Source organism: Podospora pseudocomata, chromosome 4 (genome assembly GCF_035222375.1).
Source record: "Podospora pseudocomata strain CBS 415.72m chromosome 4, whole genome shotgun sequence".
Classification (NCBI taxonomy): Eukaryota; Fungi; Ascomycota; class Sordariomycetes; order Sordariales; family Podosporaceae; genus Podospora; species Podospora pseudocomata.
In genome coordinates, this window is record NC_085888.1 from 743,614 (window position 1) to 770,296 (window position 26,683).

Below are 26,683 nucleotides of genomic sequence, written 5' to 3' on the forward strand. Positions count from 1 at the left end.
AGCGCTTTAACCTGTGATTCTGTGGATACGTGGCTGTTGGTCTTTCAACACTAGTCTTGTTGATCTTGCCTTTCCGTACTTGGCTCACGGTGTCTGGTACTGATCAATGCTGGCCCCTTGCGTTTACATGTACCCATCTATCTACCTGGTTCCTAATATTACACGAAAAGACTCTCGCGGAGATCATTCACCCAGCTATGCCCTGACAGCCCAGTGGCAGTGTCAGAGCCTACAGCTTGATCGGGAGAATGGTCCCCGAAAGAGCCCACGTTTCCGCCTACGGCTCCCCTTGGGCGCGATTCGTTTCGGAACTATGCTGACATCATCCATTCCCCCATGGGGAGACCACATGCCATGTTCCGAGGCAATGGTGCTTCCCGGGACCAATCCACATCACGGCACCAGAACACCGCATGTGGCCTCCCCACAGACGAATGTCAGAGTAACCAAGGGGACAACCGTGGCCTGCAAATGATGCAGCCTGTTCCGAAACGTCGCGTCGAGTGAGACCCAAAGAGAGCCATAGGCGAAAACGCGTGGTTGTCCCCTGTCCCGCCAAAACCTTACTGATCCATGTGTGCCCAAGTTCTGTCCTCGTGTGTTCTTTTTTTTATATATATCAATTTTCTTCGTGTTGTTTCTTGAGATGCCGATGATAGTTGTATTTTGTCGTGAACCTCTTTACACACCACTGACAGTGAAACTTCCTCTCGCCTCCATGCTTGAGCGACTGGAGATGCCGCTTGCAGTCCAATCTAAGACTGAAACGCTCATTGCAACCAGACACTGGACACGCGAAACGCCTTTCATGGTATCTCTTGTGTGGTTTCGCGGTGGAGGTACGCTTGAAGCAGCTGGGCTGTTTACGTTTCTCTTCCAGCGGTGCTGCTGATCGACAGTTGCTCTCATCCGAATCGGTCCTGGTGGACGAGGAGGCAGCGCTCAAGAGAGTGGGCGATGTTGGCGTTGATTGTTTGTCTGTCGTGTTGAGTATTTGGCTCACCATGACATCAAGTTCCGCGGCCTGAGATTCCGGAAGCTGAGGAAACTCTGCAAGCCCAGGCAATCCAACATTGAAGCCAGTGTAGTCGGTCGGTGAGAAAATACTCGCTTCGCCGTCGATATAACCACCGTTCCCGACTGCTCCCAATACACCCCCCACCCCTCCATCTCCCAACCCCAAGGGCCAGAAACCAAACCAAACCCCATTCCACTCCTCACCCAAGCGACCTGGAAGGGAGAAATCTTCAACGAGAGGGCGCGAGCCAGACGATGCATGGAAATCCATGGGTCCCGGAAACAAGCATTCACCAGCACCGCACCAACCGCACACCTCGCCTTGAAGCAACCCCGCATCGTGATCACTAATACATTGCTGCGAGATTTGTTGAGCGCGGGGACTCGGCGCGTCCCCGCCGGCGCAGGCTTAACTTTGTTGAGACCGACCTGTCTTCTCAGTCAGTATGTAGCATCCAGTGATGCAAGAGTTGCTTGTTAGAGACGCACCTTTGAATGACCGGCAAGTCAATGCTCGTGAGCCTCAACGGCTTGAAGTTGTGTCCAGGGGACGTCAAGGTTTGTTGTCTGACTCTTTGGCTGTTCGTTCGTTGGGTGGGACAAACAGCTGCCTTAAGTACCCCGGAGTCCCCTCATCGAAACGAAATCAGAATCGGGTGGGTGACATCGTATCATCTGGGAGGCATGCCTGCATGTGCAGATATGCCTCTTAAGCAGCTTCTAATTGGCTTCCAGTATGGATGGTACCTTTCTTGCGGCCAAGTGTCTCCAATAGGCTTCGTGCTCCCCACTGTCTTGTTGATAGGGGCGGCACACTCTGTGTCTGACTGGACAACAGGTATCAGATGAGTGATGCCTCCCATGTCGCGAAGGGAGGCATCATTTTGCTGGGCAGAACAGGCGTTGAACTTTAGGAGATTTCCCGCCCTAAACTTGAGGTGCTTTGACGAAGAAAATAGATCCACTCCATTGGCCGAAAACGAGACCAAAAACAACAGGGCGGACAAAAAACAAAGTGATGACGTCATATTTCCTCACCATCATTGATCTGCTGCCGGGAGGAAGGGCAGGTGGAACTCAATTGCTAGCAAGGCACTTACTTGCCTTTCATCATCGCCTCCATTGGCGCGTCATTCATTGTGTTTTAAAGCAGCTGTCGATTTGGACCAATCTTCTACCTGACTTCTCTCCCCTCCCCCCCCCATCATCAACACAACAAAACATCAAACCATCACGATATCAACAACGACTTAAATCACAGCAACTACACCTACCTACATCACAATACTTCCTCAACAGCACACATCACCATGTCAGCCGCCAGATCTCTCACCACCCTCCCCAGTGTCCTCAGATCCCGCCTTCCTCAACGAACCATCCTCCCCGCCTGCCGCCAACAAGTCCGCCATGTCAACACCGACCGCGAAGAGCTAGGCGGAGTCGGGGGCTCAGAACCCCCAAGCCCAAAGAAGAACCCCGTCAATTGGTATGTAATTCGCTTTATTCACCGTCACTACTCTCTCTCTCTCTCTCTAACAACTTATCTACAGGAGAGCCGGAACCATCACTGGTGTCGGAGTAGGAATTGCCTGCGGGTTGATGCTCTGGTCCAAGAAGAAGGACGCCAAGATATAAATTCACCGCTACATGTGTCATCATCACTCAGACACTCTGAGCTGAAGCCAGAAGTTGCATAATATCATGTCCATACAAGGAATTGGCCTGCGCCGCCTTGACGACCTCGTCAGAGATTGGTAGGCGCTTGCCTCGCTTCTCGAGAAGCAGGAGCATAATCTCATATCCGTTTCCTCCATTCCCTGCCGCGACCTTGACCACGTTTTCAGATATTGCCAGGTCTTCGTCTCGCGCGAAAAGAAAGCGCATGATATCATGACCATGCCGGGGGTTTCCCGCTGCTTCTGTCACCACCCCGTCTGAAATTTGTAGACTTTTTCGTTGCTGGAGGAAAACTTTCACGGTCTCGTATCCGCATCGAGTATTTCCCGCCGCGGTCTCGACCACGCGTTCAGAAATTGGGAGATTGTCTCCGCGCTGTTCAAAGAAAAGACGGAGGATTTGATGTCCAGACCAATAGTTACCTGCGGCCGCCACAACCGCTTCTTCCGAGATGACAAGCCCCCGCCCCCGTTGCTCAAAGAGAAGATTCATGATTTGACATCCCTTGTCAGTGTTCCCTGCGGCGGCTACGACTACCTGTTCCGAAACCGGGAGGGATTCCCCTCGCTTTTGGAAAAGGAGCTGTAGGATTGGGTACCCCAATCGTGAATTTGCCGCCGCAGCCCGGACTATGGATTCTGTTATGGGGAGTTTGTCGCCGCGTTTTTGGAAGAGAAGTTGCATTATTTGGACCGGTTCGCCGGTTGGGCATGAGACGACGGATTGGAGGAGTTGTTCAGAGATGGGGACTTTGGGGCTGCATTGGGAGATGAGATGTTGCAGGGCTGGGGACATGTTGCCATTGTAGTGGAGGGAGCGGATGAAACGGTCCTCTAGGAGGGCTGCTGTGTCGTGTAGTCTTTTTGTTTCGGTTGAGGGGTCTTCGTGGTAGGATGGTGTTATGGTGAGTAGTTCGGTGGATTGTTCTGCCTCGTCATAATAGCTGTTGTTTGAACTCCCTGGGGGGATTGTGAACGTGAGGGCGATATTGGAGAGGTGATCCTCTGATGGATTAGATTGTCGATCCGGTTCCCCCGGCGGTGCAGACGGTGCCGAGGTTTTGATGACGGTAAAGTGATCCTGGCAGAGTCGAACGATGCTCGGCCTTGCCGCACCCTGCAGATGGCATACGATATCCCCCTCCCGGACCGACTCTGAAAAAGGCGGGAAAGCCCAATCCCATCCATGCTCGCCGTACCCGAGTGACTGCGCAGCCGTGGTGCAGTGGACCCATACGTGCACCTGGCCGTCTCCATGATTGTTATCCTGATCAATAGATGTGATTTGTCCCAAGAAGAGACACTTTCCCGTGATGACTGCCGTGTGGCTTTCCGGCCACGTCTTCACCGTGCACGACGCGCCAAAAATATGCGCAGTGGCCCTTTGGAAAACTTCATGCCACGGCAGGGAATAATCTGGCTGTAAGGCAGGAGCATCGAGGCCGTCGAGACTTAGGCCGAGCAATGCGTATATCTTGTCGTGCTGGAGGGTGGCTCTGCAGGAGCGGTACATGTCCAACAACTCGCCCATAGAAAAGACACCCCGTGAATGGAGCTGGTATTTTGGCCGGTATGGTGCGCCGCGGATGAGCTGGACGACGGGGTGGATGATGGGGTGTAGGTCAACCGGGAGGAGATGATCCATCCCAGCAAGACCCTGACAGAAGGCGTGCCCGTCTATCTGGACTGATCCACACATTACAACCACCGACCGTGCAACGCCTACTTCCTGGAGGATCTAGAGCCGTTCCCGGCAGGTCCGCAGGTTAGTGTTATGCAATCATTCGCGACCTTTTTCATCGCATGCTTACCCACATCCGGCGAAACCAATCCCTCCGCAACAACACCATCACAGACGTATAATCATCTTCCATCACAGTCAGTCCCTCCCCACCAGCCTGCCGGATACTCCCCAGCGCTTGATCACCATGACCATCCAACGGCAATCCCAACCAGACAATCACCCGTCCGGCCTGCGCGTAAATGGTGCGCATAAGCGGGATCTGCCTCTCCTTCTCCTTGTTATCATCCTGGTTGATACAGATGGCGTCAACCCACAGCACCCGCTCCAGCTGTCGGTCTCGGAGGTGCCAGAGGGCCGCGTGGAGATTTTCTGTCACGGGAAAGGCGCAGTTGTTGAGCGTGATGGAGTGGCATCTTGGGCCTGTTCCCCAGACGTATGAGACGGCTTCGTAGAGGTGTCTTTCCCCGCTTTGTTTTCCCGAGAGGTTGTAGGTGAACAGCTCGCATTTTATTTGGGTGGTGGTGGGTTCACGTTGTGGTAGCAGTCGGATCACGCGGGTTGTGTTGGGTGTCAGTGGGGTCGCAGAATAGACATCATGGGGCTGGAATTTGGGGTGTGGTTTTGCTTGACGGCGGATGCGGGCTTTCCATTCTGTAAAGTTGGGCATGTTGATGAGACTTTTGTCTGGGAGTTGATGGCGGTGAGAAGTCTTGAATTGATGCCTAAGAGATATTTAGGGGCCCGATTGTCGGGTTAGGGTTATGTACGCTCAAAAGCTCCCTTTCCATGATTATCCACAGAGCTAAGCTAACATAAGCCACCTAAGATACCACCGTTGTGCACCTCAGTAAGCCACTACCCCATCACTCAAACGCTTTCAGAAGGGTGTATTCCGGCCGACTGTTGGATTCAACGCTAGAGCCAAGTCTTATCTCGCCCGCGTATTCCAGCTGTGATATTAGTTTAGATCACGGCAAGGTCAACAAGCCAGAGGCCAAGTTTTCTTACCGTGCAAAGATATTCCATTTCTCCTGGTGTCCCACGTGATGCGGGCACGGCGGGGTGGTGAGGGCGGGATTGATCTGCTTTGAACAATGTTGACTTCATGGACTGCTGGATAGTTTCGGACCCTCCAATTCCCAGGTTGGCGAGGGCGGATTGGTGAAGGGACCTCGAATCTGCACCCTGCTTGGACTGTGGGAAGAAGCTGAGCAACAACTTTGACGGAACATTCCCGCCGTCGGCAGGCTCCCCAAATTGTACCGTGTCCACAGTCTCGTAAAACTCTGTCTTGAACTCGGCAACATCAAGGATGCTGCTGTTGTCACCGGGTAGGATCTTGCTGTGGAGTGGGATCTTCCAGAATTGGCAGTTGTCTTGGTGCAGCCAGTTCATGTCTGGCAAGTGATAGACAGCAAGAAGTGGCATCGAGTTATTAGCTTCGGGCGATGTGAGGTGGTATCTTGCTGCAGAGCTCACATGTCCGGTTGCTAGTACATCAGGGATGTGGATGTTCTCGTACCATGTTTGAAAGACAATAGGAGGCAAAAGTGGAGATAAGGGGCGGGAGTGCACGACGATGATGCCTGGTTTGTGGGACATTTTTTTTCTGTTATTTACCTTAGGTATGGTCAAAGAAAGCTTCCATGGGAAAAGATGGTTTCACTGGTGATGGAGATGACAAGCCTGGACTTTCCCCTCCGAATGTCCGGCGCTTGGGTGTGACAAGGCTGAGAAGCTTGAACTCTGTTATTCTATGGAGTGTGGTACAAATGAAAAGAACCCGTCGACAAAACAATGAGTACCTCGTCTAGAATCCTTTGTGTGAATTTCCGGATGCATCGCGCAGCAAGGGGTGGTGGTCTTTGCACAAGGTGCTTCTTTGTACTGAGCGCTTGGGATATATACATCGAGAAAGTCTATCGTAACAAATTTTGCTACTTGCTTGTGCAGACGAAAGTGACCCATCGCGGATAGTAAAGGATTTCAGGTGTATATCGAGGCTGCAGCCACAACACCACAAAATGGACCAAGAAGCTCAAGATAATTTCGGAGCACAACTATGGGCGCAGCAGCAGGCGCAACAGGCGCAACAGGCACGACAGGCACAACAGGCACAACCGGCGCAACAGGCACAACAGGCACAGTATGCACTGCAGGTACAAATGGCACAGCAACACCCGCCCATACTGTACCCAGGTGGTCGGCCACCTGTATGGATAACAAACGGCATCGGCAGGCCGATACCGGCAGGGCACATGTACCAGAGATATAAAGGGGGGCCAGTAAAGGAGGACACAAAACGGCTGTGTCGCTTTGGATTTCAGCAATTCCGAGAGACAGGTCATCGGGTCTCCTTGAACGAAATCGACCTTCCAGCCTATGCAAAGGACATGCCCCCAACCATTTCCTGGCCAGCCACGTACACGGGCCCGAAGCCTTCTACCCTTTACCCGAACATCCTCTGGCGTAAGCCTTTTGAGAAGATTTTTGGCGGTGCCTTCCAGCCGGGAAACACGACGCCGGCGTTCCTCGAGAATGCGGAAGCGGTGACTGCTCGGCAGGTGATGAAAGATTACCTCCAAACCTACTACAACCTCACCTACGTATCCGTGCTCGGATGGGGCGGGAACGGGCTGGCGTGCCTGTTCCGGCATCACGATGGCGAGGGTCGTGAGAATGAGATCGTCGTCAAGACGTCCCTGAGGGGTAGGAACGAGAACATGATCAGGGAGACGAATTTCCAAGACAAGTTCAGGGACGCCACGCACATTGTCCAGCTGGAAGACTTGAACGAGTACCTCAAGCCAGGCGCCATACCTCCTGTTCCGGGTTCGCCGCTGCCTGGGACACATCCCGTCCAGCAGGCGCCGCAGGTGATTCTGCTGGAATATCTTAGCCATGGCAGTCTAGCACAGGTGATATCCAGCTTGCAGCATAGGAAACTCACAGCCCCTAATAGGTTCCTGTGGGAAATGTGGAAATGCAGTAGGTTCGAGGCGTGCTTTCTACTCTGGTAATTTTGGTGTCGTGACAGCTAACGAGATGTGTCAAGTGCTGAGGGGATTGCTCGAGTTCGAGTACCCCCCCGATCTATACCCCTATGACGATAATGGCCTTATAGACTGGGCCGACATGACTCTCCCGGGCGAAAACAATGTCCACTTTGACATTGATCCATCCAACTGTGAGCTGCATCTCGAGGTTTTGTCGGAAACTAATGCGCGTGTGCTGACCGGTTTACTTTTAGATATGGTCGGTGACATATTTGACGGCCATGAAGATGACAACCACCCCACCGTTCCTGTTCTCAAGATGTCGGACTTTGGTTGTTCGACAACCATGGATGACGAACAATTCGAGAATCCGTAAGCCAATCCTGGAACCCAAGGTACATGCTGCGTTGACTGCACAGATTAGCTTACTTTTTGTCACAGGAAAGCAATGTGGAAGTACAGAATGTATGGGAAGTTCATGTTTTATATGCCAGAGCAGTTCACCGAAGAATGGGACTACGTTCCCCAGTTGCCGGGTGAACTGGACACTCGGGTGGCCGCAGGCAAATTCACCTGGAAGTCAAACCTTTTCCAGGCTGCCCAGGTACGTCACTTCACACTGCCCGTTTCCCTGAATAACACCGATGACTAACCCCTTGCCAACTAATCAGTCGCTGGTGTGCATCATGTCTGGAGACTATCCCCAGACGCCGCCCCATCCAACAAAAGTGCCTTGGACGCCGAGCATGACCGGTGTTGACGAAGATGGCAACAACGAGCCGCTGGAAGAGCATTGGTCGTACGGGGCTTACATCTATGGCCTAGAACAACACATTGATGGCCACTTGAAATCAGTACTGGTACGTTGTCTGATGGAAAACCCGGATCACCGCCCAAACTGGAGGGAGTTGTTGGAGGACGCAGACACCGAGTGCGAGAGATACAGGACTGATGGAGATGAAATCGGCGACCACGACAACCCCGACTGGCCTAGAGGCTGGGAAAAAGATGACTGGAAGGCTCAGGTCCCGTGGACAGATGTTCAACTGGAGTCCTGGATCAAGGAGGCAATTCTGGAGCCGCCCGTACTGACCCCAGACCCCGCCGATATGCCTTCACCGCCTGAACTTCCCGCAGTGTTGGAGAGGAGGAGGGCGATGAGGAGACAGCACCAGCGTCAAAGGCTCTTCATGCAATGGTTGAACTCCCGACAAGCGAGTTTACAAGCCCGCGTCAGAGCCATGGGCCAAGAAGAGTACACCAACTACTTCAACGTTTGGTGCAAGCGCCGCGACATGGAAGAGCACATCGAGAAGTGTTACAAGGCCGTGGTCAAGCTCAGGGCCTGGGAAGCCCAGTTCCAGATGCACGAGCTCCTCAGACCGGCAGACCAGCAGGGAAGGGCCTGGGCCGACTGGACGGCGCAGGCGAACGCCATCCACCAAGCCCACCCGTTCATCTCGTTAAAACCCGCCGACCGCGGCCCCTACGTCCACAACATCCAAATAGCAATCGAAAACTTCCGCAAGATGGAATTCAACACGTTTGTCCGCGAGCAACCAGAAAAGATCAATCGCTGGGTCCAAGGTCAAATCCAACGGCTATCCCAAAACGGGCAGTTTCTCAGCCCTGCCGAGATCACCAACATGACGCTTCAAGCCCGAGCGCAACCTATCTCTATCCCCTTCCCTCAGACCCCGATCAGGAAACGGATCCGTAAGCTACAGCTGCAGGTGTACGGACCACACTGGCACCACGGCCTCATGATCGGGCAGGTAGCTGGTCTCGATCCCTGCCCTGGAATGGTGCCCGTAGGCAACAACCACGACAACTTTGTCGGCCCGCCCAATCTTAGATCTCAGGACGACCCGTTCACGCCCTGGCAAAGCCAAGCGGAACTAGACAAGCTGGAAGCAATGTGCAAAAAAAAAATTATAGTCCTCCCGCCAAAGCAGCAGATCCGAGCCGTGCAGGAAAACCCCCTCAACCAGCAGGAAATGGCGGATATAGACAACATCATCGCTGCGCAGCCACCTGATCCGGTGCAGCAAGCTGCCGACGCCAACGCGGCTGATATTGCGCAGAACTTCCGCGGTCATCCTCCTGGACGTGACCTCCCTGATCCTAATGCTCCCCCGCCGCCACAGGCGGCGGGAGCGAAGAGGAAGGCGGAGGATAATGGTGAGGAGCTGAGGAGGGCTAATCCTATACAGAACCAGGGACAGAGGGGGAACGCCCAGCTTCAGGAGGCGAGGGATACGCTTACTAGGCGGGTTTTTGCTTTGCAACAGATGGGGCAGCAGGTTCAGCAGCAGGTTCAGCAGCAGAACCAGACGCAGGCTGGGCCGGCGGGGGGAGCGGCGTCGGCGTTAGCGAGGGCGCAGGGGGGGGATGCTGGTGTGAGGGGGGCGGCGGAGGGGGGTGATGTTCAGATGGGGGGGACGGATGATGAAAATCATGGTATGTAAGCGGACGCCCTGGATTATTCCGTGAGTTATGGTGGATGGTTTTGGTTGTGGAGGGGTTTCTGGGTTTATTTTTCTCGTTCTTTTGGTGTGTTTATGTACTGAGATTTGATTTGTGCAGGTAGACGTAGGCGTAGAGATAGGATCGCGAGGTGGTTTGCGAGGTTGGCGTGTTGGCCACCTAGGGGTGGGGCGGCGTCCCCCTAGGTGAAATAGGGGTAGTTAAGGGGCATATCGTTGACCCTAACCCTCTCGAATCAATTCACATCTTTCAGCTGAGATATCTGCCTCTCGGAAAGCCACACCAACCGAGGTGGTGTGGCTGCGTGCTTGGCTGTCGGTGCCTTGCGTGAGCCCATCTGCAGTTACTCTGTTCGTTTATCTGCATTTAGATTGCTACTAGCCAGTTTTGTCGTCAAGCTTTGATCGATAACGCATGGCTGTTTTTGCCCGACCAATATTCACCTGCTGTTAAGTTCTTGGCCAGCTAGTGAGGAGAGTTTATTTGTAGGTAAACGAGAGTTGGGAGCCAGCCTGATGAGGGGTTGATAACTGGCGCCTTTTTTGCGCGCTTCATGTCCCCCCAGGTTTCACAGACTTATCAACACCACCACACCCTGAAAGTCTAGATTATACTCCTTTGCTCCGCCCACGTTTCACGTGAGTACCACAATGCGCCTTCTCACTGTTGGTCCCGAAGCCAGGAACACGCAACCTCCTCAGCTAAAATTCGTCAACTTCAATGACTGCAGTCCCGACATTCCCGATTACGCCATCCTCTCTCACACCTGGGATGACTCTACCGAAGTTGCTCTACAACAGTTGCCCCTGTTTCACCGCCATGCTGCTTCCTCTCGGCGGCTGAGACAGGTCAGAATCACCATACCGATACTATTCGCCGCCAGCTTATGGTCACTCCTCTCCTACACGGTCGGTGAAGTCCCACTCTACCTAGCTTTTCTGACGACGTGTCTGCTGGTGCTATCCCTGATGCTGGTCTCCTGCTATCTAGCCTTTCACCTCTATTTCGTTTCAACCCAGGACGAACAAGACACCTGTCAGCTCGTCAAGAAGAAGCAGCCGGGTTATTCCAAGATTCTGCAGACGTGCATCAAGGCCCGTTTCGATCATAATGTCCGTTACGCGTGGGTGGACACCTGCTGTATCGACAAGAGCTCCTCCGCCGAGCTCACCAAGTCGATCAATTCCATGTACGATTACTATGCCAAAGCAAAGGTCTGCTTCGTCTACCTCTGCGACTTGGAGCCTGCTGGGGATGACTTGGGAAAAGCCCTCCCCAAATGCAGGTGGTTTACCAGGGGCTGGACCCTCCAGGAGCTGATCGCGCCCAAACACGTCATCTTCTTTGACAGGGAATGGAATGAGCGCGGCACGAAGGCCAGCTTGAGTGGGTTGCTGTCGGAAATCACGGGCATACCGGAGGAGCTGTTGAAGGGGGAGACAACATGTGGTGATTATGCTGTTGCTAGACGCATGAGCTGGGCTTCGAAGAGGGTAACGACAAGGGAGGAGGACACGGCGTACTGTCTGCTTGGGATCTTTGATGTGAGGATGTCGTTGTTGTATGGGGAGGGAATGGGTGCGTTTCAGCGGCTGCAAAAGGTTATTTTGGAGTCGACGGCGGATCGGAGTATTTTCATATGGACCGAGGACGAAGATGAGCGGAAGGACTGTACCGGAAACGACAGGGGCGGCAACGAGTGTCGTATCAAGGCAGCAAGCAAGCCGCATCCTTGGTCGGCTATTCTTGCAAAGTCTCCGCGGCCGTTTGAATGCGCGAGGAATCTCGAGGTCAGTGTGACTGACTCTATCTACCGCGATTTAAGCATCGGGCCGAGGGGCATCAAGATGGTTGTCAGTCTGGTATATCTCGTCAGCAAGGTCGGCGAAGACGATGGGAACAAGTGTATCCTGGAAGCTTTTAGCTCTTTAAACGGCGAAATTGTTGGTGTGATGGTTCGTAAGATATCCGGTGGCCGGTATGTGAGATACAAACCCTGGAAGCTGGCTTACTTTGGACGAGCACTCACCCGCGAGCCGTGGAAAGACATACACAGGACCCTTGTGGAGACTGCAACATTGGCGACCAAATTCGAGACAGTGTTTCCATTCAGTAAGGGCTGCGATCCTGTCGTTGGAAATAGACATGGCGCGTTGAGACTGCGGCTGGATCCGTCCTTGATCGTCAACGAGTGTCGAGCCATGCCTCGAACACATTGGGACATCCACGACAACGTCTTTTTCGGCACCAACAAGACAAGCAAGGCTTGGTGCGGCTTCTTCGTCCACGGGCAGTTGGCCGATACTCCCACCACCTGCATTCCTATCAATTTGTTTGTGGGGTGTATTCGCTGGAATATCAAAAGGCCCTCCATCATTCTGGCAAGCTTGGAAGACCTGGATCCTGGCTTCAGAGTGTTGCTGGAGTATCAGCTGGATAGGCTTGAGTTTGAAAGTTGCCGTAAGGCCGAGGCAGTCATGATGAGTGTATTGGATGGGCGGCTGAGTGGTACGGCAACTGTGGTGGAAACATGCGCGGTGGACCAGAGTCAAATTCCGAGTTCCAACGGTGGAGGGACGGTCTTTGATAAGCGGAGAATCTTCCAAATCAACGGACCGGCCACCTCTTCACCCGGATGGCATTATCGGGTTCCCTCTACTGGGGAGAATGTGCGAGTCGAAGTGAATCTCGAGTTGGAGGAGGAGGAGGACGATACTGTCTGCGTCAATCCGGTTACCATGCTAAATCTTCGGTTGAAGCTGCTGGAAGAGGATAGCACTGTAAAAAGCATGGGGCTATGGGATAGCTGAGAATGAGCATTCGATCGGCACCTAGTAAGGAATTCATCTGTCTGACAATTGAGGGTGCGGCAACAACACGATGTATCTGGTCCTCCGGCAGCTTATGACTGTATGCCAATCGTCATGATTGCGAAACAACGGCATATTAAGACCTGTTCTATGGTGTGGTTGTAGTGCAGGGACAAGCAGTACTGGCTAAATCCTTCTACCACCAACACCAACATCATGCTGAAATTGATCAATACCCTGCCGGATTTGTTGGTAGTTATAGGACTTGCAGACGGGACGATCACGGTTGCCACCTTCCGCGGAGTCCGCCTGATCTTTACAACAAAAATATAAGTATTTTGCGCACTTAAGCCATACCTCACCACTAGGCCTGAAAGCTCCAAGATACCTAACCCGAAAGATCGCACCGACTTCCCTAGCGGACAGATGAGGATGAGATACGTCGATTTTCTTGCCATGGTCGGGCTGGCCACGGCTCGGAGGGAATACCGCCCAGCATCCCTCAAGATGTCGTGTTCCCAGCTGGTCAGAGACCGTATCGATCCGTAAGACACATTTTCCCTAGCCTCCAAAACGATACTGCTCTGACCTCCGCAAAGTCTCGTCAACCCCGGCGTCCTCGGCACCCCCCACATCCACCAAATCGTCGGAGGCAACTCCTTCAACACCACCATGGACCCCCTCACCCACGACCCAGCCACCCTCTCCACCTGCACCACCTGCACCTTCACAGACGACTTCTCCAACTACTGGACCGCCATCATGTACTTCCGCGCCCGCAACAACACCTACCACCGCGTCCCCCAACTCGGCTCCCTCTTCCACGAGTCCGCCCGCGAAGGCGGCATGACAATCTACTACTTTCCCCAATTCGTCAACCCCAAACCCGGCACGATCAAAGCCTTTGCCCCGGGCTTCCGCATGCGAGTAGGCCACCCCGACCGCGTCCACCCCGTCAACGAATCCGGACATCCTCGACCAGAACACAAACCCACGGCTCTCTACGACGGCATAACGTACACCTGCCTCGAAACCGAAGGAACCCGCTTCACCAACCTCACCTCTTCCTTCCCACCCCACCCCTGCCCCTCCGGAATCCTAACCACCCTCCCCTTCCCCCCCTGCTGGGACGGTAAAAACCTCGACAGCCCCGACCACCAATCCCATGTCTCCTTTGCAGAGGGCGGCACGGTAGGGTACACCCAAGGGGGGAAATGTCCGGCTTCCCATCCGGTGATGATACCGCAAATCATGCTCGAGACACGATGGGACACCACCCTTTTCAACGATCCCGATCTCTGGCCGGAAGAACAAGGGAAACAGCCGTTTTTGTGGAGCTTTGGGGATGGGGTTGGGTATGGACATCATGGGGATTACGTCTTCGGGTGGAGGGGGGATAGTCTGCAGAGGACGTTTGACAGGGTGGATTGCTCCGGGGATCAGATTTGCGGGTTGCCGGTGCAGACGATCGAAAGGGCGAATGGGTGTTTTGGGGAGAGGAGGGTGGTGGAGGGGGTGGATGGGTGGTTGGGGGAGATGCCTGGGGGGGTGGTTGTGAGGGATTGATGGGGTTGTCACTTTGAAACTCAGGATGATGTGGTTGAGAAGGTGAATTTGAGCTGAATAAATGTTCGAAGAAATGTCATGGCTATTGAAAATGCCCGATACGCGTCCCATGCATTTGTTTAGACCGGTTGCCATGCCCGCCAAGCCAATCTGTCGTGTCCATTACCATGCATCCCATTATCAATTCCATCATCACATGCCTTTGTGTCCCAAAACGCCCATCCCACGTCATTCATCCACCGTCTTCTTTACCTTCTATCCTTCTGCGCCCTCTTCGCAAACTGCTCAGCCACAAAACCCCCAACCATATTCCCAATAGCATCCAGGTTACTCCCCCTCCTCTGGCCCCCCGTCGGCCTGTTCCTCTCCCTGTCCCGATCCCTCCCCCGGCTCCTATCCCGGCTCCTATCCCTCTCATAACTCCTATCCCTCTCATACTCCCTATCCCGTCCCCTCTCCTTATGCATCTTACTGCTCGCCAACCCAGCCGTAAAAGCCGCGGTGGCAACCTTGACCCCCTTAGTCCCAACCCAATCCCCCGGCTGCTTCCTCGCCTGAAACGCCGCCAACCCCCCCGCCTGCACCGCGGCCTGCGCAGCCTTTTGCCACCTCGGGCTCATATGCTGCACCTTTTCCAACCCTGTCACCAAGAACTCTTTTGCCGAAGTCGACTTTGACCTCATCAACGGCGGCCGTTGTTGTTGACCGTGTGATGTTCGGCCGCGGTGGTGGTCAGGGTTAGGGTTGCTGTTGTTGAGGGGGTGGTCGTGGAAGTAATCTTGGTTTGCGCCACCACCACCGGTGCGAGGGCGGGGGGAGTGGTGGTAGTCGTCATTGTAGGGGGGTGGCGAGGGGGTGAATTGTCTTGTTCGGGGAGGGTAGCGGTTTGAGGGTCGCGAGCGACGGGGGGAGGGGGAGCGTTGGCGGGGCATTTGATGAGGAGGAGCAAAACCGTCGTCCCAGGCGTCGATGCGGCGGTTGGGGTTCTCTTCACGTTGGGGAAAGTCACGACGTCGGGGCATGGTTTGACGGGAAGGCGACTGTGTTGGTTGTTTATATATACCAAGTAAAAGGTTCTTGAATATGTGTAAGGTATGATGCGTTGGCGCTTGTGGAGAAAAGGGAGAAAAGTAAACCAAGAGAGGTAGGGGGGGGGTGGGTTTGCAGGTGGCAATAAGTAGTAGGTATGCGCCTGTCACCCTGTGAATGGCCTCAGTCGAAAGCTACCTCGGGCAAAAAAAGAGGCAGCTTGTGGTGTTGCAGGGTTACGTCAAACAACTGGGCACATCTGGGCAATGGGAACAGTCAGTGAAAGGAGCACAAGACAGCTGACAAGAGTGGCAGGACAGGCAGTGTTTGCTAACTCCCATTCGCTGTGTTTTCGTGTCTCTGATCAGATAAGTGCAAAAATGATGGGGGTGAAAAGGCCCTCCGCCACGATTTTATCGGCGTTGAGCGGCACCACGGGGTTGGGGCGACCAGCAGACTGGCACTTCACTTTTTGCCCCAGTGACTCGGACGATCCGGCATTCATAGGCCGGCCCAGATGCGCGATTACGCCAGCACACATCACCCGGGCCTATCATGGGCGGTGTGCCTGAAGAGAGCGAGATGGTTGGCCTCCCGGCCCTCTTCATCTCAAGGAAACTACTCCCGGATTCGGCCATTTTTGGGCTTATGTGCAGATATAACCTCGGAGAAGTGAAGATCTGACATGGCCGGCAGAAGCGGTGTTGTGTTGGTACATATGGCAGTGATGACGATCATGGCCGACGTCAAACCCGCTGCCGAGAAAACAGGGGGCCTCCTACGCTAAAACCCCACGCCTATGACGCACCAAGGGTCCTCGGGTTCCAGCTGGGTCCACCGGCATCCACCACCAGCGTGTCCCACAGCAAAACACCCATTGACGCTTGGCACAATCTCACATGCTTGCTAGGTATTCATCGATATGAGAAGCATCCAATAAAACACGCCATTCTATTTACATTCAAGTTTCCAACCGTGATACCCCGTCCCCATTAAACCTTCTCATCATCTCCAGGTTCAAACACGCCCTTCAAAAACCTATACCACCCCCCTCCAGCTCCCTCCTCAGTATCACTATCCACATTCCCCAAAACCCACTCCCGCAACCCCGTCACCCCAATCTTGTTGCAGTACTTTTTCCAAACGCCACCTGAACTCATGGTAGACATACCGAGCCTGGCAATGCTGTACCCTCTCCTGGATATCCTCTGGCACCACCCCCTCGGGCCCAGTCAACGCCATGCTCGAACGGTGACTTGAGTTCTTCCCACCGGTTGACCATCTCCTCCTTTGTCGGGGTCGCTGCCGGAGAGGTAGTCTGTTAGGTTGACGTCGAGGGCGAGCATCCGGAGGTCGATGTTCCAGAGGGGCCAGTCGTCCGGGTTGGAGCGGGGGAGGGGGTATTTTGCGGGGGCGGGGGGAGGAAAGGGGAGCCGCGGTTTCTTCCGGTTGGCTGGCCATCTTGGGCAATATGAAGGTGTAAGAAATGTTTTGATCGTGATAAGACATCAAGGAGAGCGAGCGTTTCGAGCGCGTTTATGTGTTTTATCAGGTAGATAGGAGGGGGTTGTCGGGAAGACAACAATCTCGCAATGCCTTCCTCATCCTTCTGGTCGTGGTTAGCCCCTTGGCAAGGATATTACCCAAGGCAGCAGCACGGACACTAGCCATCTCTTGACCTTGATCAGGAACGTCCGTCGTGACTGCCAGGTAGGTATGGATCACGTTCATATCGGCCATGTCATACAGAAACCTCGCCTGATTAAGGTACTCACCTCCACCCAGCCCCTTACCTACCCTTTTCTTCTGCCACCCCTGTCGCCCACCATACCATCTCACCCATCAACCCAATATCAAACCATGCTCTGCGCCCCCTCCTAACCCTAACCCACCTCCAATCAACCCACACCCTGAACCTCACCATCCCCCTCCGCCTCATCACCCAGTTCGACCCCACCCCCTAACCCCCCCCCCTCAGATTCCTCCACCGAGGCGGCACCGTGGGAGGCGGAGTTGGGGGTGACGTTCGGGATGAACCCGGCTGGGGAGCGTTCTCCAGGCGAGGGTGAGAAACATTTTCCCGCCTGGGGCGGCTAATGGAGAGGTAAAGGGGGTGGTGGTTAACAACGATGGGGAGACTGATCCCGAGGATGGACAGACTGAAAAAGAGGGTGAGCAGAGTAAGGGACAGAAGGAAACAATGGTCCTTCTGAAAAGAATGAGCATGACAAGGGATATTGCCGTAGACGACTTGCCCGACTATGATGACACCGAGGATGAATCGAAAAGCATAACATAAACATCATCATGTGCCTTTCGTTCGATGTGGTAATATGCACAATATGTTACATTTCTCATGATGCAGGGTGCACAAAAGCTCACTTTGTCAAGAACTTCTGGAATGCCGACTGGTCAATCACGACGTTGCCCACAGCTCGTAACCTCTTGCGACCGGCCTTTTGCTTGTCGAGCAGCTTTCTCCTTCGGCCAATGTCGCTGGCGTGCAGCTTGGCCAAGACGTCTTTTCTGAAGGGTTTGAGAGTCTCTCTGGCGACGACTCTCCTGCCTGCCGCGGCTTGGATGATGACCTCTGCAAGTTTTGTTGTTAGCACTCCATCTGGAGCCAAAAAGACAAAACAAGACCTACCAAACATCTGCCTGTCAACGTGCTCCTTGAACTTGGTCACCCACTGCCTTCCCAACCTCTCCACCTGGCTGTTGTGCACCACCCTCGCGATTGCATCCACCGGCTCCTTGTTCACGAGCAAGTTCAGCTTAACCAGGTTGCTCTCCCTCCACCCCGCATCCTCATAATCCAGCGTCGCATACCCCTTCGTGGCCCCCTTCAACTTGCCAAACAGGTCATCCACCAAACTCGCCGTCGGCAACTCATACTTGAGAATGACCTGCGTGGCATTGAAAAACTCGACGCTCTTCTGCACCCCCCTCACGCTCTCACAAAGCTCCATCACCCGCCCCAAGTACTCCTCCGGCAGCGTGATCGTCGCCGCCACAACCGGCTCATACAGCGTCGCCCTTTTCAGCCTGTGATCCTCCCCATCTGGAAACTCAGCCGGGTTGGTGATGATCTCCTCCTTCCCATCACTCCAGACAATCCTGACCGGCACCGCCGGCTCCGTAATAATGATATCGCTCCCGTACTCCCCCCTCAACCGGTCCTGAAAAACGCTACAGTGCAGGCTCCCCAAAAACCCCAACCTCCACCCCGCCCCCAGCGCGTCGGAATGGTCCTTTTGCAGAGTGATACTCCTGTCATTCAGCACCAGTTGCCCGATGCTATCCTTCAACTTCTCGTAATCCCCCTGATCCGTCGGAAAAGCCGCCACAAAAACCATCGGCTTCGGCTCCTCAAACCCAGGATACGCCTCCACCTCCTTTTCTTTCCCTTTGACAGTAAACGTATCCCCTATTTTCGCGTCTTGTATCCTCTTCATGCCCGGATTAAAAAACACATACCCCACCTGTCCCGCCCTCAGGCACCTCTGCGGCACCGCCCCAGGATACTGTATGCCCACCTCCCCAACAGCATACTCATTCCCCGTCGCAAAACTAACCAGCCGATCCCCCGCCCTCACCGTCCCGTCAAACACCCTCACCAGAAGCACCACCCCCCGAAAGGTGTCATACCAGCTATCCACCAACAACATCCTCAGCGGCTTGTCCAAATCCCCCTCGGGCGCCCTCACCCTCTCCACCACAGCCGGTAGGATATCCCCCACCCCCTTCCCCGTCTTCGCGCTGACTTTCACAGCATCCTTGCAATCCAACTCAAACACCTCCTCCATCTGCCCCAACGCCCTGTCCACATCAGCAGTGGGCAGATCGACTTTGTTGACCACCGGCACTAGACTCAGTCCCTGGGCAAACGCCAAATAAAAGTTTGCCACCGTTTGGGCTTGAACCCCCTGACTGGCGTCCACGAGCAAGATCGCTCCCCCACAGCTGGCATAACTCCTCGTAACCTCCGCCCTGAAATCAACATGCCCGGGTGTGTCAACTAGATGGAGCAAATAATCCTGGCCATCCTTGGGGTAGTTCCATATCATCGTACACGTCTGCGCCTTGACCGTTATCCCCCTTTCCCTCTCAACATCGAGTTTATCCAGGACCTGTTTGTTGTCTTGACCGGGGAGGATGGTGCCCGTGTGTTCGAGCAGGCGGTCGGAAAGTGTTGATTTCCCGTGGTCGATGTGCGCGACGATGCAGAAATTGCGATAGCGGGATATGGGGATTTTGGAGATCCGCTCCTCGAGGGAGGCAGATTTTCGTTCTAGGGGGCCGTCTTTGGTTGTGGGGGTTGAGGATGCCGCCCGGCGTAGTTGGGGTATTGGTGGGGGGAGGAGAGGTTGTCGAGATGGAGGAAGGGAGGATATTCTCGTCGTCGTCGTCGCCGTCGGGGAGAGGGAAGAAAGAGTTCGAAGGCAGAGGCTACCTCCAAGAGCTGCCGGCCTCGAGGCCAACAGACATTGCCGCTGCACCAGCCATGGTCGCATACGCATTCGGCTGCTGAGGAGACCACCGGGGCATGTGCACCTCATTCAATTGTTCTGGTCGATTCTCTCGGTACTGTTGAACCTGACCCGCAAAGATTGGAATCTGTCAAGCAGATATCGTCGAAAGCGCCGTGTTTTTGTCGTCGGTGTCGTTATAGTAGGATAGTATTGAAGTCAAAAAGTCCAGAGCGAACGCGCTCGCGCCAAGATGGACCGTCCCGCTAAATTTCTCCAAATTCCCCTTATCTTATCAGCCACAACTAGTCCATCATCAAATCAAGGGGTCTCAAATTCAGGGTTCAGAAGGCTCAAAAAACGTGGAAAAAGAAACTCCCCACCAGGGGACAAGAGAAGTGGTATAAAATTATATACAGGTCTTTTTCTAGATCTGACCCTTTGTCCGCCGGCTGACTGGCTGACTGACAATCCCTCCTCCCGTTCATTGTAACCTGACCCTCCTCCCTCCCATACCCTACCCTTCCTATAAACAACCTCCTCTATGCAATTGCTCTAATGCCATCCTACACAAGCACCCACTCAGCCCCCCTCTTCACAAACTTGTCCAACAGCATCGTCAAGTCGGTCAGTACAAAGCGGCAGATGTAAAACGCAAAAAACTCGGCCGCGTGCCGGGTGCAGAGCTCAAGCCCAACCTGCGTCTTGTCGGCGTGACGCAGTCCGGGGTCGTCGACCTGTCGCGCAATCTGATCTGTATAAACATCATCATTAGCCATCTTCCATGCCCTGAGACCAAAAGAATACTCACCGATCGACTGCGCAGCATCGAACAATCTCGCCAACGAGCTCATGTAACCCGCATTCGGCCCCGTAAACAACACATTCCCAACATCCCTCTTCGCCGGCCTGCTCGTGGGATGACTCGTCATGGGCAAGCTCGCCAACAACGCATCCTTTACCGTCGACTCGTGGCTAACAGTAGAAGCATTCGCCCCTCCTCCACCACCACCACTCCCCCCCTTCCCGCCATACGAACTCGCCAACCCAGGCAGATTCGCCGAACTGTTCTTGCTCCTCAGCCTCCTCCAAGAAAAACTGCTCCCCTTGCCGGCCACGCTCCCCGACCTAGGCATCGACGCCGCCTCCGCCTCCATCCCGCTCGCGTCCTTGAACATGGTCCCGCTCCCCTGAACACCAACCTCACTCCCCAGCTTCCTCGACAGCGCAGCCTGGACTTGCTCCAACACATTCTCCAGCGATTGCATCTCCTCCAGCACCAAGTCAGCATCGCACGTGTCCACCCTCGCCAGCTTCTGAAGCGCCGCCGTCAAGAGATCACAATTGGCAATCTTGTCCTCCACGTTCTTCAGCTTGACCCCCTTCATCTGCCAGACACCCCTCGGCACGAAAAGCTTGTTGCTCACGTACCCTCCCCGCGGATGGCACAGCGTCTGATACAAACACCTCATCAGCCAAAACGGTCTCAGCAGGGTATCATTCGGACACGGCTCCAGCGCGACAGGAGCATCGGGCAACAAAGGGTTCGGCGACCCAGGCGCGTCAAAGCTGTGAAGGTTGCTGTCCAAAAGATGCATCCCCCCAGCAGCAGTGCTGCTAGCTCGGTCCTTGTACGCCTCGGGGAGCGCTGGGATTGAAGGTAGGCGTGTGCTGGAGCCCCCCATGCCGAACTGGTTGCTTGAGGGTGTCCCGGGCGACATATCTCCATCGTCCATGTGCGAAATGGACAAATTGCGCGACTTCATGCTCTTCAAGCTCGCCGACGAGAAGTTGCTTCGTAGCGTCGGGCGCGTCAAGGCTGGCGAGGCAGAACGAGAGGCTTCGTGCTCGTGGACGAAACCCAGGGGCAACGGCGGGGCATCGTCATCGTCCGGCCCCGCGGGACCGGGAGACGGTGTGGCTCTTGACGAAAAGGCACCCATCAAACGGCTGGGCCCCGCTGACAGAGCCTGCCGTTGCTGAACAATGTAATTCCCGGCTGACTTCGGATGCGATGGGACAGCAGAGGAAGCTGTGGCAAGACCGGTCGGAGGTGCAAGCTTCGACGTCTCGATCTTGAGCTGCGCTGCATTTTGTCCCGAAAGTCGTCTGTTTCGCACCGTCTGGTTGGAGCCTTGAGAACCGGCAGTTTGCGGGGGCGGAGGCGGCAATGCGTGAGAAGGGGGCGGCGGCAGCGGGTCGGGCAGACGAGGCAGCGCCGCGTTCTTGTCACTGATGGGCGTCATGACGGTGGTGGCCGTGTGCGGTGGGTTTGATCCCATGGAGCTGTGCCACGTCCGGCTCGTCAGCCCGCTCGAATCCGACTCTCGTGGTATCGGCCGCCCTGTCCGGTTATTGTCAAACGAAAACTGGTCCAAGGCGTACCCTCTAGTCATCTCATCCAGCATGCGTTCTTCTTCTTCGGCCTCGTGATCCTCCCAAAACTCCTCCCCTATCGCTTCCTGCCGTCGATATTCCTCATCTTCCCGTTGCATCTCCAGTCGCAACCTCTGCTCTCGCTCCGTGGCCAGCGCCAAGGCGTCTCGTTCCTCGTCCCTTATTCTGTCTTGCGCAAGCTCAGCTTGGCGTCGTTCCTCATCAGCCCTGCCACCATCCTCCCCGCACCCTTGGTTTTGACCTTGATATGTTTGTTCCGGTTCGTAGCCATCATCGTACGCGGCCTCAATGGCGTCGTCCAGCGCGGCATCAAACTCGGCCTCCGTGTCTCCGCTCGCAGCTCGGATGTGTTTTCGAACAATCTTGGACGATGATCTCGAATGGACAGAGGACACACTAGAAGCCTCGGACTCGTCGATCGGATCAAGCCACGATACTGACTCGTGGCTGTTTACTCTCTGGTGACCCACCTGAGCATCATATGCGCCAAGACGAGCGCCCGACATGAGATAGTCGGGCTGTTGTTGTGTGCGGTCGGAGTGCCCATTGTCCGGTGGTGGAGGCGGGGGATTTGCTGGAGATGACGGTCGCCTCAAAGGTGACAGCGGACGTGGCATGAATCCATTTTGTGATTGCCCCTGGACCGGTGTCCCGCTGCCAGTCCTGGCTCTCGAAAAAGCAGACTGCAGAGAATACTGCTCGGTAAGGTAGCTTGTCGTGCCGTTCTGGGGGCCGGCCCTCGACGTGTCCACGGATAAGTTGGGCGGTGGCGCCCGCGGAGTGAAGTTTGGTCTGGGCGCGTGTCTCGATACTGCAGACGTCGGCTCTCTCTCGTACTCCCTCTCTCTGCCGTTGACCTGCGCATGGTATATGGGCTCGTGGAATTCGTAGCTCTCCGGTCGTTCAGGTAGCTCCTTGCCCTCCGGTTCAATGTCGGCCAGCTGTTCGTCCAACTCTTGTATTCGGTTTGTGTAGGTTTGGTGCTATCGGACAAAGGGTACATGTGTGAGCACTGCTGTTTGGCTGTCTGCAAGCCCCGTGACATCGGCTCAAGAGTCAAACGGGGCCACGACTGGGGATTTCAAAACTCACGATGGCATCCAGCTTCCTCCTATCCTCCTCGCCATTCGTTCGCATCAGCACCTGTTGGAGCACGGTACACGCCTCGGCGTATGCCCGTCTTGCAGCTTCGAAATTCTGGACGTTGTCAAGCTGCACAGCCGTGTTCGCCTTTTGCAACGCTCTCGACAGCATGGCCTTTTGGGACGGTGGCTTCCCCGCCCTCTCTCGCTCCCTTTCTTTCTCTCTTTCTCTCTCCTTCTCCCGACTCCTCGAGGACCCATTCGTGTCTACGCTCCCCTTGGCCCCGGTCGAGCGGTTTCGCGAGTGGCCCCTGGGCTGCCCATTCTGTGTGTAGGGCATGGTCATAACGGTAGTATCGGTCGGCGTGATGGGATCAGCTGGGCGCAGCGTGATCGCGGGCCCTAGCCGCTGCAGCGACGATCCTGACTCTTGCTCGGAAAGCTGCGGTGTACCATCCCAGTCAGGGTCAATTTCTTCGGCCGGTCTCGCAATGCGTCGTCGCGGCGGTTCAATTGGCGCAACAGAAGACTGTGTCAGAACATCAGACTCAAAGACCTCGTCCTCCAGCGACGGCCCGGTCAGAATGGGCGGCAATGTCTCCAAGGGCGGGATCGGCGCTGGTACGGGGGAGTCGCTGCGGGGCCGGCTTGCAGTGCGGGTGGCTCCCGAGCGTGGAGACTCGTCCGCTGTCGACGGCCTGCTCTTTCCAAAGGCACCGCCGAGAAATTCGGTGCTTACCCGCTTGGTGAAGCCGGCAAAGTTCGATGCACGACTGGATGCTGTGGACGCTGACCACCGATTGAGGTTGCGAAACCCGTCGCTCAGTCCAGCGCTACTCGACCGAGAATGGCCCCTCTTGTGGACTGTTTGGGGTTCGTTTTTGCTGGCAGGGGTGCCCGTGGGCTGAGGGTCATTGAACACGACGTCGCGGAAGACGGGAGGCGCATGCGCTGTTGCTCGAGTTGGTGATCCTGATCCTGATCCTGATCCTGTGGCTGCCGGTCCAGGAAAAAGCGAAGAGCTTCGTGGAGGGTTCGGCTTGATCGACGCGGCGGGAGGGAAGGTGGTGTAGGTGGAAGAGCGACGCTTGTTGTGTGTGACTTGGGGGGGAGGGTTGTTACTATTGACAGGGGCTCTGCTATTGTATCGGTGGTCTCGGCTGTCCAGCCGGGTGCGTGGCGACAGCGACGAGAGCGAGTTGATCGAGTCGTTTTGTTTGTGGGAGTGGTGGTGGGAGGAGGAGGAGGACGGATTCGATGGGGACATGGTCTGCCTGCTCTCTCACTCTCTCTGTACTCCCAAGCAGCTAAGGAGTCGTCCCAGGGGAAGCCGAGACAGAGTCGGGTTGGGGTGCGACTGGGCGTCGAGCGAATGGGGATGGTGGTGTGCAGCGCGCGCAGGGGGGAACACTGGGAGGATGTGTATGGTATGATTGATCCTCGGGCTGCCGTTGGTGGGCGTGGCCGACGCGCGATGGGCGCTGGGGAGCGCTGGGAGCGCTGGGGGTCACTGGGGTAGCCCAATTCGTGACTTTTCCAATCGATATTTCCCCACCGACCAAATAAGCGTCCAATCTTGCAGAGCCGGCGCCAGTTAGTTACCAGGGGTAACTCTACTAACTCTGCCTCTGTTTTCTGAATTCTGATGTGGATGGTATGGAAGGACAAGATGGCGGGTGTCACGGTCACGATGGTGTCGCTGGTGTCGTCGTCGTCGTTGGTGCAGGTGGTGGTGGGTGGACGAACGTTGGAATTGCCTGACACATGACGGTATGTTTCTCTCGTGTGCAGCAGCAAAAACCATCAAGAAAAACAAAATGACAATGTTGGAGATGTCATGTTGGAACAGACAAACTGGGGCGGGTGACGAGGGGGGCGCTCGGGCGTTTCTCAGCCCAACACGGCAACAACCCAGGACCCAGGGCGACGGTTCCCTTTTGTCTTTTTAGCATTCTATTTGTTTTCTGTCGAATCCAGTCAGAGAGAATCAATCAATTACCGGAGACTGCCTCCCCCCTGGCCTTGCTGCTCTTCCTGTGTCTCTGTCTCTTCTGTGCCTCTCTCGGCGCCTCGCCATTGCCTGCCCTCCCACTGAAAAGCGGTTCCCAGAAAGCAACGCAGGGGCGTTGGTACGGTGCAGGGACGATGCCAGCAGCCCACACGGCAACATGCCCCACCGAGTCCACGGCGACGTGTGATTGGTTGGACTTTTTTCAAATGAAAATGCCCCTCATCTCAAAGTTCGGTTCGTGTTGTGTGATTTGGTACCGCCCGCCGTTGCCTTAACGGCCGACCCCATTGTTTCACCGTTCAGCCTGATAGTCTTGAGGTCCCACGGTACGTCACCGCTATCATTCTGGAAAAGGGGGTTTTTCTGGCCTTTTCACAACAACATCATCGCCGAGTCTGCCGTTTGTTGCTTGCTGAAAAGAAACATTGGCCAGACATTGTTCAGATGGCACGCCAACGTCGCATTCTCGACATCGCCATGAGACAAGTCCCCAGCTTCATTGTTTCCCTCGAGTTGCCCTCGCTCCCTCGACAAACCTCCAGACGCATTTCGTTTCATGCTCATGCTCGCGCCTGACATTTGGCATCTTCCACCGCAGGACAATATTGGATGTTGTGGCGTCATCAGCCGCCATCCAAGATGATGCAGTGCCGACACGGCTACTCGCAGTTGCACCTCACCTCAACCCATCATATTCCATTTGAGCAAGGCTGATGATGTTTACGGAGTATGCCCGCTGACAAAGTCGTTCCAACAGACCATCCGTCAACCCCCCAACCCAAGTTGATGTTTCATTGCCCCTCCGGCATCTTTCTTACCGACGACCCCCCCCCCAAAAGTCTGGGCGTTGACGATCCGGTCCAGGCCCGGAGCTCACAGACGTTATGCAGTGGATTCACCGTCCTTTAACCTCCGTTCCTGTTTACATCACCTCGTAGCTATCTGAAATGGTGTCGTCATGGCTCGAAAGGTCGACATATCAATGGGCTGGTTCTCGCTATCACGCATAAATGCACATCATCCCACCACTTCCTTCCGAGTGCCGCACGGGCCCTTCTCGCACTTGGTGGAACAGAAACAACAAAACAGCATTGATGGTGATGACAACTCTATCAGTCGCCGTCCCAGGAAAAGGAGTCGTCTTTTGGGTCGTCTGAACTTCTTGGGAGTCAGCAGCCCTGGAGGTGGCGCGGGTGACACAGTTCCCTCGTCCCGACCAACAGGGCTGAGGCGGCCCACCATCGTCTGTATCCCGCTCGATTACCGAGTCTCTCGCCGCAAGAAAGGAGATAAATCGTGACACCTTATAAGATATACATGTGTGGTGAGATCTCGCCTGTCTGTTGTGCTCATGTGATCAAGAGCCAGTAAAGCGGTGCCCAAGTCTCGACTGATCTTC

At 55.0% G+C, this 26,683-nt stretch overlaps 10 protein-coding genes across 10 annotated transcripts; 4 read left to right on the forward strand and 6 right to left on the reverse strand.

Annotated features, from left to right (window-relative positions):
- Window positions 1-1,915: 1,915 nt before the first annotated feature.
- On the forward strand, window positions 1,916-2,660 carry QC762_0063440 (uncharacterized protein). The gene is made up of 2 exons (XM_062883642.1): window positions 1,916-2,503; window positions 2,568-2,660. The coding sequence occupies exons 1-2, from the start codon at window positions 2,328-2,330 to the stop codon at window positions 2,650-2,652; spliced, it is 261 nt and encodes an 86-aa protein (XP_062743206.1). The 5' UTR covers window positions 1,916-2,327; the 3' UTR covers window positions 2,653-2,660.
- Window positions 2,506-5,104, reverse strand: QC762_402140 (uncharacterized protein; the record flags this gene model as incomplete). The annotated part of the gene is made up of 2 exons (XM_062889664.1): window positions 2,506-4,431; window positions 4,505-5,104. The coding sequence occupies 2 exons, from the start codon at window positions 5,102-5,104 to the stop codon at window positions 2,680-2,682; spliced, it is 2,352 nt and encodes a 783-aa protein (XP_062743207.1). The 3' UTR covers window positions 2,506-2,679.
- A 196-nt stretch (window positions 5,105-5,300) lies between these two features.
- QC762_402130 (uncharacterized protein) lies at window positions 5,301-6,091 on the reverse strand (the record flags this gene model as incomplete). Its single annotated transcript, XM_062889663.1, has 2 exons — window positions 5,446-6,091; window positions 5,301-5,387 (listed from the first exon to the last, which is right to left on the reverse strand). Exons 1-2 carry the CDS (start codon window positions 6,037-6,039, stop codon window positions 5,301-5,303), a joined length of 681 nt encoding a protein of 226 aa, XP_062743208.1. The 5' UTR covers window positions 6,040-6,091.
- Window positions 6,092-6,461: 370 nt separating this feature from the next.
- On the forward strand, window positions 6,462-9,901 carry QC762_402120 (uncharacterized protein; the record flags this gene model as incomplete). Its single annotated transcript, XM_062889662.1, is given in 6 exon segments — window positions 6,462-6,533; window positions 6,543-7,425; window positions 7,493-7,624; window positions 7,688-7,805; window positions 7,875-8,037; window positions 8,105-9,901. Coding segments are annotated over 6 exon segments (3,165 nt in total).
- A 669-nt stretch (window positions 9,902-10,570) lies between these two features.
- QC762_402100 (uncharacterized protein) lies at window positions 10,571-12,730 on the forward strand (the record flags this gene model as incomplete). Its single annotated transcript, XM_062889661.1, has 2 exons — window positions 10,571-11,898; window positions 11,977-12,730. The coding sequence occupies 2 exons, from the start codon at window positions 10,571-10,573 to the stop codon at window positions 12,728-12,730; spliced, it is 2,082 nt and encodes a 693-aa protein (XP_062743210.1).
- A 426-nt stretch (window positions 12,731-13,156) lies between these two features.
- On the forward strand, window positions 13,157-14,296 carry QC762_402090 (uncharacterized protein; the record flags this gene model as incomplete). Its single annotated transcript, XM_062889660.1, has 2 exons — window positions 13,157-13,275; window positions 13,330-14,296. 2 exons carry the CDS (start codon window positions 13,157-13,159, stop codon window positions 14,294-14,296), a joined length of 1,086 nt encoding a protein of 361 aa, XP_062743211.1.
- Window positions 14,297-14,544: 248 nt separating this feature from the next.
- Window positions 14,545-15,318, reverse strand: QC762_402080 (uncharacterized protein; the record flags this gene model as incomplete). Its single annotated transcript, XM_062889659.1, has 1 exon — window positions 14,545-15,318. The coding sequence occupies one exon, from the start codon at window positions 15,316-15,318 to the stop codon at window positions 14,545-14,547; it is 774 nt and encodes a 257-aa protein (XP_062743212.1).
- A 999-nt stretch (window positions 15,319-16,317) lies between these two features.
- QC762_0063510 (uncharacterized protein) lies at window positions 16,318-17,251 on the reverse strand (the record flags this gene model as incomplete). Its single annotated transcript, XM_062883643.1, has 3 exons — window positions 16,988-17,251; window positions 16,497-16,643; window positions 16,318-16,458 (listed from the first exon to the last, which is right to left on the reverse strand). Exons 1-3 carry the CDS (start codon window positions 17,063-17,065, stop codon window positions 16,318-16,320), a joined length of 366 nt encoding a protein of 121 aa, XP_062743213.1. The 5' UTR covers window positions 17,066-17,251.
- Window positions 17,252-17,315: 64 nt separating this feature from the next.
- On the reverse strand, window positions 17,316-20,148 carry GUF1 (Translation factor guf1 mitochondrial). Its single transcript, XM_062889658.1, has 2 exons — window positions 17,973-20,148; window positions 17,316-17,915 (listed from the first exon to the last, which is right to left on the reverse strand). The coding sequence occupies exons 1-2, from the start codon at window positions 19,882-19,884 to the stop codon at window positions 17,704-17,706; spliced, it is 2,124 nt and encodes a 707-aa protein (XP_062743214.1). The 5' UTR covers window positions 19,885-20,148; the 3' UTR covers window positions 17,316-17,703.
- Window positions 20,149-20,157: 9 nt separating this feature from the next.
- QC762_402060 (uncharacterized protein) lies at window positions 20,158-25,314 on the reverse strand. Its single transcript, XM_062889657.1, has 3 exons — window positions 23,284-25,314; window positions 20,606-23,174; window positions 20,158-20,548 (listed from the first exon to the last, which is right to left on the reverse strand). Exons 1-3 carry the CDS (start codon window positions 24,538-24,540, stop codon window positions 20,361-20,363), a joined length of 4,014 nt encoding a protein of 1,337 aa, XP_062743215.1. The 5' UTR covers window positions 24,541-25,314; the 3' UTR covers window positions 20,158-20,360.
- Between the last annotated feature and the right edge of the window lie 1,369 nt (window positions 25,315-26,683).

Coding starts and splice junctions, on each gene's coding strand:
- GUF1 (XM_062889658.1), bottom strand. CDS start 19,884: ATGAGGTGCACATGCCCCGGTGGTCTCCTCAGCAGCCGAATGCGTATG. Junction 17,916..17,972: donor CGTTGACAGGCAGATGTTTG/GTAGGTCTTGTT, acceptor CAAAACTTGCAG/AGGTCATCATCCAAGCCGCG.
- QC762_402060 (XM_062889657.1), bottom strand. CDS start 24,540: ATGTCCCCATCGAATCCGTCCTCCTCCTCCTCCCACCACCACTCCCAC. Junction 23,175..23,283: donor GGAGGAAGCTGGATGCCATC/GTGAGTTTTGAA, acceptor TTTGTCCGATAG/CACCAAACCTACACAAACCG. Junction 20,549..20,605: donor CGATGCTGCGCAGTCGATCG/GTGAGTATTCTT, acceptor ATGTTTATACAG/ATCAGATTGCGCGACAGGTC.
- QC762_0063440 (XM_062883642.1), top strand. CDS start 2,328: ATGTCAGCCGCCAGATCTCTCACCACCCTCCCCAGTGTCCTCAGATCC. Junction 2,504..2,567: donor AAGAAGAACCCCGTCAATTG/GTATGTAATTCG, acceptor ACTTATCTACAG/GAGAGCCGGAACCATCACTG.